The sequence below is a fragment of the Acipenser ruthenus genome, chromosome 32 (assembly GCF_902713425.1).
Source record: "Acipenser ruthenus chromosome 32, fAciRut3.2 maternal haplotype, whole genome shotgun sequence".
Lineage (NCBI taxonomy): Eukaryota > Metazoa > Chordata > Actinopteri > Acipenseriformes > Acipenseridae > Acipenser > Acipenser ruthenus.
In genome coordinates, this window is record NC_081220.1 from 8,653,127 (window position 1) to 8,664,640 (window position 11,514).

General features: G+C 42.2%; 1 protein-coding gene, 1 non-coding gene and 1 pseudogene across 2 annotated transcripts; 2 read left to right on the forward strand and 1 right to left on the reverse strand.

Moving 5' to 3' along the window:
* Nucleotides 1-991: 991 nt before the first annotated feature.
* Nucleotides 992-1,196, forward strand: LOC131703501 (small nucleolar RNA U3). The gene has a single exon (XR_009309943.1). It is a non-coding gene; the product is annotated as a small nucleolar RNA U3 (small nucleolar RNA).
* A 2,605-nt stretch (nucleotides 1,197-3,801) lies between these two features.
* LOC131703108 (uncharacterized) lies at nucleotides 3,802-10,244 on the reverse strand (annotated as a pseudogene).
* Nucleotides 5,177-5,897, forward strand: LOC131702997 (histone H1-like). The gene has a single exon (XM_059005873.1). The coding sequence runs from the start codon at nucleotides 5,226-5,228 to the stop codon at nucleotides 5,841-5,843; it is 618 nt and encodes a 205-aa protein (XP_058861856.1). The 5' UTR covers nucleotides 5,177-5,225; the 3' UTR covers nucleotides 5,844-5,897.
* Nucleotides 10,245-11,514: the final 1,270 nt, after the last annotated feature.

Below are 11,514 nucleotides of genomic sequence, written 5' to 3' on the forward strand. Positions count from 1 at the left end.
TTGTCGCTTAGAAACAAGAGGATTTAAAATGTGAGTGTATGTGAATAGAGTCAAATACATTTGCATCATTCTGTATATATATATATATATATATATATATATATATATATATATATATATATATATATATATATATATTTCAAGTAACTGTAGATTTATTATCATAATGAAAACACATTACACACTTTAGTTCTGTAACAAAATGACAATAACAAAGACGTTCCCTTACCGGGAGTCGATACCGGGCCGCCTGGGTGTTAACCAGGAATCCTAACCACTAGACCATATAGGAAGCTATGTAGCAAAATCATGGACATAGAACAATAGTTAGTATACAGTACAATGATTGGTAAAAGGGAACCACAAAAACATATTTAATTACAAACACGTTACAAATGAAAGCAAACTTCAAACCATTTATATTTATTATCAATTAACACAAACACTTCAATTGCTAAAAAAAATCTCCCTTTGTGCTTCTCGGAAGGCATACGATGGAGGGCGCACTGCAGTTTTCAGTCGGGGGAATATTACAAATTAGGAGACTGTGCTTTAAAATACACATGTAGGGCGGGCGTCTCTGTTACAAAGAATTGTTACACTTTGTATTTATCTCCATAATGTGTTGGGACTAAATACGCAGATACATTAAAACTATTTGGAGAATGTGGGCATCGATCCCGCTACTTCTCGCTAAGCGAGCGCTCTATCATTTGAGCTAATTCCTCTTGAATGGGGCCACTGATTCTCATAGGCTACATCACAGATTGATATGAATTCAGATTGTCCTATAGATTTTTTTTTTTTTATTGGCAATGCAAAAATGCCAAAACTTGCTTTTGTATCTCATGACAAACTTAAGGTATGCTTTAACGACTTGGCTGTCTCAAGTTAGTTTGTATTGTTAATGGAACACCTCGTTGTTGCCCAGTCATTGTATCATATGAAGTAGAGCTTGCCAGCTGGGGGCGACGGTCTGCCAATAAAAGAGAAGACTATATTTGCAAGGATCATTTCTAGAGTGAAACATGTTTTGAAGGGATTGGTCTCGGTATCCACCAGGAGGAATGGGAGTGTTTTCTTCTCAGCACCAAGCTGACAATGAGTGTTGTTTTTGGGCACCTGCTCGCTGCTAGTGATGACACTTCAATCTTCAATCGGGGGTTGTTGAAGGAAGGGGACACATTTTGAGTGCGTATCTCATACTGGTAGAAACGCAGAAAATCAGAAACCATCAAGCCTACAATTGTTCAGTTGTTTAAATAAATAAGCAAATTTCAAATTGATCAATGCTAATGTTAAAACAATTTAAGATCACTTTAAATAGGCCTTGACTGATATAAAAAATATAGTAATGTGATTTGCACTACGCAGGACTAGATGAGCTTAAATAAAGACATTACATTTGAAAATAACCTGTGCTTATCCCCACTTACAAGGAGTGGCATCTGTTTCTTTATTAATGAACCAAAGATAAAGACGTTACAAATGAGAGAAGAGTGCCATCTAGTGGAGAAAGAAAAAGCACAATGGCAATAGACACGTTCTGCAGTATAGCCTATGGGAGTTCTGTTACAGGCGAATCTCTCCATCTCCATATTGATCCAGGTCCATTTCGTTGTTCGAGGTGATCTTGGTGCAAACAGAACGAAGATCACGTGTCGTGTCATTGAGATCTCTCTATCTCACTTAAACAGACGGCTGCGTTTCTCAAGATGCTCCAGCAAGCGCTGCTGCTTGCAAATGGAGAGCATGTAAACAAACTGGACAACTAACATTATCAAGCAGTTATTTTTTTTTAAATCAAGGTTTATGAATACACTGATAGTTGGGCGGTGTATTTCACTGGGTTAATAAAAAACAAACATGATATATGAATGTAAACACTGAAATTCAAACCTGCCTCGGTTCTACTCTCGATTTAGAACAATGCACAACCAAACCTTTGAATTGCAATGTACAACAGAATGCATGCCAGTGGAGGCAGCAATATACATGAAATAAATGAGATACCAACAAAAGCAGATTGTTCAATAATTAAGAACGCTTATTATAACTCAAATGTAATGTTTCTTGTAATATTCGCAGTTTTGTCGAAACAATCCATATTTAATTTTTCCCGCCGAAATTAAACAGATTCGAATCGATTTTTACAAGAAAAATACAATTCATAAAACCCGATAAACATTTAAGTTTATGAAACTAAAACTAAATGCATTCCCAAATAAATACGCAAGTCTCCTTACCTTAAACATTTCCATTTTAAAATGTGCAGATAACTGAAATGAGAATTGTACTCTTTTTGCGGTATTTGGGTGGCTCTCAGAAGAGCCTTTGTGTTGTAAAGACGGAGCAGGGGCGGTCTCGGTTTACTTGGAGCTGGTGTACTTGGTGACGGCCTTGGTGCCCTCAGACACGGCGTGCTTGGCCAGCTCTCCGGGCAGCAGGAGGCGCACGGCTGTCTGGATCTCCCGGGAAGTGATGGTGGAGCGCTTGTTGTAGTGAGCCAGGCGGGACGACTCGCCGGCGATGCGCTCGAAAATGTCGTTGACGAACGAGTTCATGATGCCCATCGCCTTGGAAGAGATGCCGGTGTCGGGGTGGACCTGCTTCAGCACTTTGTACACGTAGATGGCGTAGCTCTCCTTCCTGGTCTTTCTGCGCTTCTTCCCTCCCTTAGGCTGGGTCTTGGCAACAGCCTTCTTGGAGCCTTTCTTCGGCGCGGGTGCAGCTTTCGGTTCTGGCATTTTCCTTCTCTGATGCTTTTTGAAAGATGAATGAGTAACCAGCCCCCAGAGCCCCAGTATTTATAGAGTCTGTATGCAAATTATTACCAAACAACCCTTTAGAGTGAGAATGTTGACCTGTTAACCTAGCAACGCTCCCGAGTGACGGAATACTTCGATGTGATTGGTTGTTCACTGGAAACGCAACAGAGGGGGTGGTGACTTTGCCGCGAGCTGAGATCTTTTTTTTTTCTCTCTCTCGAGTTCAGGTTTGAATTCGGCGCCTTTTTTCTTGATCGGTTAGTTTAGGTCTTTTGTTTTTCATTTATTAAATACATGAAGAACTCGGTATACAGCAATACTGAAATCCACACCCGATGCGTCTTAAATATAGAAATATAAATAATCAAACCCACGTCACTTTTCACTTTTTGTACTCATTAAACACGTTAAATGTAGAAACACACGATCAATGCTGATGCTTTTCGATTTCTTCCTCATCCCAGAGTCCCGATTGTTTCACAGCAGCTTGAATGGCGAAACTTCAACTCAAATTCAGAAAAGACGACATCGTGGAGCTCAAAGCTGAATCAGGATCTGCTGCTTTTAATTTATTATACTGATTACAAAATGTACTGAAAATAAAATTAGATAAGACTTTTTTTTTTTTTTTTTTTTAAGTGTTTTATTTCTTATCTGACTTTAATTCTGCAGGGAATCGGATAAAACCGAGCTCGTATTTTCTCATTATTACTGAAAATGTTCACTTTTTAAAATACAATTCCATTCAATTAATTGATTTTATTGATTTATTAACTGAAATGCTTATTTTAATTTTATTTTTTTCTGGATTTGTGTCAAGAGTTAAAAATCCAACACTTAAGTTTAAGCCTAAAATACTCTCGTTCCACAGCGTGAAATAGGTCTAAATAGCCATTTTAAAACAACAAAGAAAACACTGGGGAGATAACAGTATAAAACATTTTGAAAAATTTGATTTTATTCTTTTGAAGATTTTAGTGGTGTACTAAATTTAGCTTGTTTCAGAATTGAAAACTCTTTAAATGAAAAGGTGGGCGGCTCTTAAAAGAGCCTTTGTGTTCGTGTCCTTGTGTCCAAATCTTTAACCCCCGAATCCGTACAGAGTGCGACCCTGGCGCTTCAGAGCGTACACCACATCCATAGCGGTGACGGTCTTTCTCTTGGCGTGCTCAGTGTAGGTGACGGCATCCCGGATCACATTCTCCAGGAACACCTTCAACACCCCTCGGGTCTCTTCATAGATCAGCCCGGAAATTCGCTTCACTCCTCCGCGGCGAGCCAGGCGGCGGATAGCGGGCTTGGTGATGCCCTGGATGTTATCACGAAGCACTTTGCGATGCCGCTTGGCGCCTCCTTTGCCGAGTCCTTTACCACCTTTGCCTCTTCCAGACATGCTGTAGATCCGTATTATGAAAATAATACAATACTTAAAACGAGGGCTGAGGCTCTAATACATACACGCAGACCGGACCTGATTGAAAAAGAAGCCAGCAAAGAAGAGCGCGGAAACATTAGACCCGCCCACCACTGAGCCGTGTCTGTGAGCGCGTGTTAACCACCAAACTGCTGACTCGCATTCCCTGCATAGTGTTGCTGATTAAACAACGCGAATGTGAATGAATTTATGGAAATGTCCTTTAACCTGATTCCAAATAAGTTTTTACACATTGTTTTCCAACATAATGGTTATGTATTTCTGCAGGCAAACACACAGTGGAAAAATAACCTTTTTTCCTCACCAGGAGGCAGAGGTGGCATTGCCTATGAAATACACTACTAATGAAATATTTAAACTACTCAGAGAATGCTGTGCTGATGCCAGGGTACTTACATTCTTGCAACAAGTGTGGGTCAGGGATGAAGAGAAATACAATTCAACAAAGTAATTCTCCCAATCGATTACAAGGGGATGATCCTGCAGACCGTGCTGCAGTGTGTTAACCGCACCGCACATAAAGGTGATTAAATGTCCAGTTTTACAAACTTCACGCTTCAAACTTAAGTTGTGTTTGCCTAGCTTTCTCGTTTGTGAAACCAATCATACAGTTACTTTAAATAATACAATTGTCATCTTATATTCAAAAAAATCTAGCGAAGTACAGAGCGAGCAGTTTGGTTTCGCTGGAGGATAGTGCAGTTTTGGTCACCTCAATTAAAAATGCAGTAAAGGTCCTGGTTAAAGAATACGTTATATTGTAAACACAACCCTTCTGTTTTGATACCTCCGGTTGTTTGTGTACATTTGTTCCAATTTCATTATCAAATTGTATATTTTGTGCTGCGTGAAAACACAAGACAGGACGTTTTCATAATGAATCTGTTGCCTGCGGGTCAGTTGAGTCTACACGGTTCTCATCGTGTGGATAAGTTTCGCTCTCCGCCTTTCTGCTCGCATTCTGTGACTCGCAGAACAGTTCAGCATTGCGTGTGAGTTTTCTCCGTGTTGAAATATTAGAAATGGCAGAAACTGCTCCAGCACCAGCCGCTCCTGCTCCGGCTAAAGCTCCCAAGAAGAAAAGCGCAGCAAAGCCCAAGAAATCGGGTCCCAGCGTGTCGGAGCTCATCGTCAAGGCTGTGTCTGCCTCCAAGGAGCGCAGCGGGCTGTCTGTGGCGGCGCTCAAGAAGATCCTGCAGGCCGGCGGCTACGATGTGGAGAAGAACAACTCCCTCGTCAATAGAGCCCTCAAGAGCCTGGTGACCAAGGAGACCCTGCTACAGACCAAGGGCACCGGCGCCTCGGGCTCCTTCAAGCTCAACAAAAAAGCAGCTGAAGCCAAGAAGAAGGCGGCCAAGAAGAAGGCAGCTCCAAAGAAACCAGCGGCAAAGAAAGCAGTTGTCAAGAAAACAACGAAAAAGGTTTCGGCAAAGAAAGCAGCGACACCCAAGAAGACTCCTACGAAAGCGAAGAAACCGAAAGCTGTAAAGAAGGCGCCCAAGAGCCCGAAGAAAGCGGCTGCCAAGCCTAAAAAGGTCGTGAAGAAGAGCCCGAAGAAAGCGAAGGCAGCGCCCAAACCTAAAAAGGTGACCAAGGCAGCTAAACCCGCAGCGAAGAAGGCGCCTCCTAAAAAGAAGTGATCAGTTAAAGCGACCATGCGACAGTGAACCCAAAGGCTCTTTTCAGAGCCAAAACATCTTTCTAAAAGAGCAGATTGTCCTTGTAAACACAGGGCGATGTGTGGAATGTGCTGCCGTGGAACGTGTTCCGCTTTCTCGGTGGAACAGCCCGGTCTCCTCGGCGAGCAGTCCAAGACGGTGAAACATGGCGCCGCCCCGCAGGTACAGCTGTGGACAAAGGTGTTGCATTATCTCGAATTCTATGATTGAAACACCTTTAAAATAATTAATAACCTCATTTAGATCTTTTATTTGACATGTAATCAAATAAACTACGAAATGATGTCGTAAAAGTCTATCAAAAGCCATAATGCAGTTGTACAGTATTTCGTGTTAGATTTGGAAACGTCACATTGTTCAATACTTTTATTTTTATTATTATTTCTTAGCAGACGCCCTTAACCAGGGCGACTTACAATTAAAATCTATCACATTGTGCACATTATACATTAGATCAATGACAGCTGTATCTGCAATACTGGGAAACTGCAATAAACAGACTCGGTTTACGATGGTCTGTACTGTACAGCGAGATTGTTTTTATGTATTTGACTCAATTTTATTAATGTTGCTATTTTACATATGATATAAATACTGGTTTGAACTTGTCGACTGAAAAAACATCACCAAGCACAAACCCCATCATCCCCACATCGCTGTCAGCCAAGATGCTAGAACAGAAACAGAACAAACTGATTCTGAGAAAAGACTCGAAGCTGTTCCTGTTACACACCGAACAAGCTGAGCGAGTCCGAGCCGGTTCACCTCCCGAAATTCCGCCGATAATAAACGAGGCATTTTTTTATATCTGATATCAGATTTTTATTTTGGCCTAAAATGTAGCCTCTCTTTCCATCTATAGATTTGATGGTTTAAAAGAAACACAACGTTGGGAAGGAAAAGCGAAACGCGCTCTTAATATAATATTAACATGTTCCAATTGCGAAACTTACACATATAACACTTACCGTGTAAACTACAGCTGTTTATTTAAAATTGGAATATAACACTTTCAGAGAAGTGGGTGGCTCTTAGAAGAGCCTTTGAGTTTCGCTGTATTTTAAGGGTTTTGCAGTTTAAGCGCGTTCTCCTCGGATTCGGCGGGCCAGCTGGATGTCTTTGGGCATGATGGTGACTCTCTTGGCGTGAATGGCACACAGGTTGGTGTCCTCAAATAGCCCGACCAGGTAAGCCTCGCTAGCCTCCTGCAGCGCCATCACAGCGGAGCTCTGGAAGCGCAGGTCGGTCTTGAAATCCTGAGCGATTTCTCGGACGAGCCGCTGGAAGGGCAGTTTGCGGATCAACAACTCGGTGGATTTCTGATAGCGGCGGATTTCCCTCAGAGCCACAGTGCCAGGTCGGTAACGGTGGGGTTTCTTCACGCCGCCGGTAGCGGGGGCGCTCTTTCGAGCAGCCTTGGTGGCAAGCTGTTTCCTGGGCGCCTTTCCACCGGTGGACTTACGCGCAGTCTGCTTAGTTCTTGCCATTTTCAAACTCTACTACACAGTATTAAAAAAAACAACTGTAAATGGCACAAGCAGCCGATACCAGAGACTATATAGGAACTGAGCTACTCTGATAGGCTATGAGATCTGAAGGGCGGGTCTCTGTTCCTCATTGGCTATATTCCAGACTCTCAATGATTGATTGGAACATTTGAATTCTGCGCGCGCGCATTCTGTTAAGCAGTTATTGTTTCGGAGCTGTTGGCGCCTTTTTTAAATAAATACAGTATAGTCATTCAGGACAACATTGCTTATCCCCAGTATAAGAAATGCATTCCATTCACATTAAGCAGTCTGGGTTCAAAATTGTAACGGAGAAACGCTCAACAATAGGCAAGCAATACTTATTTATGGCGAGAGAAAATACATAAACCAAGCATGTACCCTTAACACTAAAGAAAATAAACCAATTCAAAAACTATAAATCAGACTGAAAACAAACAAACAAAAAACAAAACACGGAAAATACATATCCCCGCAATAAAACACAAACGCGGGAGGGGGTGGATTTCCAACTGGAAGCATGTTTCAAGGTAGCTCGATCGAAAACCAAGTAAAGCAGTCATTGATATTGTATCAGATTGTCTCTTTGTAAAGAACGTGGCATTAATGTGGGAACGTGATCTACACGCGCTGAGGCGAGGCGTGGGTTTGATATCGCTCCAAACAGACATGGCAGCGCTGCACTGCCACACACAAATACAAACTAACTATTTATTGCTTCAATTCTCACCAGTCGGTATTTTTCAGACAATAAAAATAAACTGATTCGATACGCTTTTATAGAAAAGTGGGTGGCTCTTAAAAGAGCCTTTGGGGGTTTATAAGATGTAAAAGCGGCGTCCGAGTGATTTATTTCTTGGCTGGCTTCTCGGTTTTCTTGGGCAGCAGCACGGCCTGGATGTTGGGCAGCACTCCGCCCTGAGCGATGGTGACGCCTCCCATCAGCTTGTTGAGCTCCTCGTCGTTGCGGACAGCGAGCTGCAGGTGACGCGGGATGATTCTGGTTTTCTTGTTGTCCCGGGCGGCGTTCCCGGCCAGCTCCAGGATTTCAGCAGTCAGGTATTCGAGCACAGCGGCCAGATAGACCGGGGCTCCAGCGCCCACACGCTGGGCATAGTTTCCCTTCCGCAGTAGCCTGTGAACACGACCGACTGGGAACTGCAGTCCTGCCCTGGAGGAGCGAGTCTTTGCTTTAGCACGCGCTTTACCGCCAGTCTTTCCTCTTCCAGACATCTTCACTGTAGTTCAGAATATCACAACAATAAATGCGCGGCCGCTCTCCTGCTATTATACACACCGGCTCATTCGTGATTGGACAGAACGGTGCAATACTAGTTAGAATGTTAAAAGACGTCATAGTGGATGAGGGCGTGCAGAATCTTATTGCATGCCTCTGATTGGTTGTATCATTCCCTGCCCGCTGTTTCTGATTTGGCGCTGTTCTGCTGCGGTTTGTCTTTTTTCCTCTTGGCGCACATTTTTAAATTGGAAGACAGCTGTAACAAAATGTAACCGTTTAGAAGTGTTTAAAACCACACTGCCCTACAGTCGTGTTCGAGTTGTTATAATTCCTAGGTTTTAGTTTACAGTTTAGAGTTCTGGGCACTTCAGTTAACTAGAAAGTCGACATTGTTGACTGTCCAGTTTGTTTACATTGTGTAAAGGTAGTTATATCTGCAATTATACCAATTTAAATTATATGTTCCAATAATTTATTTACATTATAAAACAGTTTGATTAAAACATTCCCCCCCCAAAGTACAAATAACCGAAATATCGCTGTAGATTTTTAGATCACCGTGCCTGTTTTAACCCGAGTATCCTCGGGATGAGGTTCAGTAACACAGGCTCAGATTTTTGCCCATTTGAAAACATTCATAGACATCCTATCTATGGTTTCATTGAGATTATACAATGGCACGGAATAATACAAAATGGATATTTACACGTTGTCTGCAGGATTGGAACCTGCGCGGTGAGACCCCAATGGATTCCCAGTCCATCGTCTTACCCACTCGGCCTCGACACCCGCTGTCTAATCCCGCGCATCTGAGCAGCGCATTCCCCCGGTGACAGGCAGCCTCCTGTTAGGAGAGCTGCAAGGGGTTTCCAGTGAACACACCGCTAGTTCTGCGGTATCAGCAGTTTGTTAATATTAAAGTTACGCAGCGGTGTTTTTGCTTAAGACTGTTCAAATTTATAACAATACCTCTTTCCCTAGTTTACATCAACATACTACCTTAATTAAATTAGCTCGTTAATACATTATACATACTTTATTAATGCAGACTTTCTTTAAACAAAATAACTCCCAAAACGCATATTATACATACAATGTCATTGGAATTCAGAGTTTACGCAGATAATTATATATTTATGCATGTTTATATATGTAACACCCTAACCCAAAAAGCATCTCCTCATGTTGTAGAAAGTGAATGATTAGTAAACGGATTTAAACTCGTGCTTGATATTGTGGGTGGCTCTGAAAAGAGCCTTTGTGTTCAAATGCAGCCGATGAATATCCTTAACCTCCGAATCCGTACAGAGTGCGACCCTGGCGCTTCAGAGCGTACACCACATCCATAGCGGTGACGGTCTTTCTCTTGGCGTGCTCAGTGTAGGTGACGGCATCCCGGATCACATTCTCCAGGAAAACCTTCAGCACCCCGCGGGTCTCTTCATAGATCAGTCCAGAGATTCGCTTCACTCCTCCGCGGCGAGCCAGGCGGCGGATAGCGGGCTTGGTGATGCCCTGGATGTTATCACGGAGCACTTTGCGATGCCGCTTGGCGCCTCCTTTCCCGAGTCCTTTACCACCTTTACCTCTCCCAGACATATTATAGGTACGTATTATGAAAATAACACAATACTTGAAACAAGGGCTGAGGTTGTATTACATACACGCAGACCGGACCTGATTGAAAAAGAAGCCAGCAAAGAAGAGCGCGCACACATTAGACCCGCCCACCACTGAGCCGTGTCTGTGAGCGCGTGTTAACCACCAAACTGCTGACTCGCATTCCCTGCATAGTGTTGCTGATTAAAAAACAGTTCAATACATGCATCTGCATTCGCGTTGTTAACCTGATTCCAAATAAGTTGTTTCACATTGTTTTCTTAGATAATGGTTATGCATTTCCCTGCGTATTGCAGTTGTATTTCTGCAGAGGCAAACAAATGTTTACACACGCACACACACTCATGTTTTTTTTTTTTTACACCCGTGTTGTTGGGAGTCGATGCGCTGTAAGTATTATTATTATTATTATTATTATTATTATGTAACCCCCCCCCCCCCTCTCTACCAGGGTCCTCGTGTTTTGTTCTCTTTCTTTGAACACACTCACACGGGGTCTGGGGTTCTTTTCAGGGTCTCGGTTTATTCACCAAAATTAGTAAGAAAGAAGAATTGGAGAGAGAGGTAACACAAGGGAAGGGTACAAAGGAATAGAGCAGGTAAAGATAGAAATAGGGTTTTGTTTTAAGGATAGGTGAACAATCTTATACAGAGCAAGAGGGTGGTGGTTAAATATTGGATAGAGTAGCTACAGGCTACTTCATATCCCCAGCTTAAAGACACACTGGGCAGTCCAGTGTCTTAACAGATATCAACGTTAACACTTTAATACATGTATATATGTGTTAATCAAGGCCGACAAGCAGGCCAAGAACACGTCACCTAAAGTACCCAATGGTCTATTTCAGCACATTCAACAAAACTCTCTCTTATTTCTAAAACTTAGCGTGAGTTTCTTATGGCAATACATGCAATGCATGTGAGATAAAATAATAATAATAATTGCTTAATGCTTACCCTTTAATATAAATCGTAAAAGGATATGGCTGTCTTCACCAGGCAAATGAAACTGAATTCAATCAGCTCAACTGTGTAGGTTTTCTACAGTGTGCAAGGTTTAGATCTGTACAACTCATTTTCTTTTAGTAAGTGTTTTATTTGTACCTACTTTGTGTCATGCTGCTCAGCAGCTATTTTTGCTGTTGTGTAATAAAAAGCCTGGGTGTCTATTTAGATTACCCTCCAGTTTCCAGTCTCCTTCATAAAATAGCTGGTTTGCTACAATACATTCAGAGATCACTCTGATTGGATACAACATGCCATA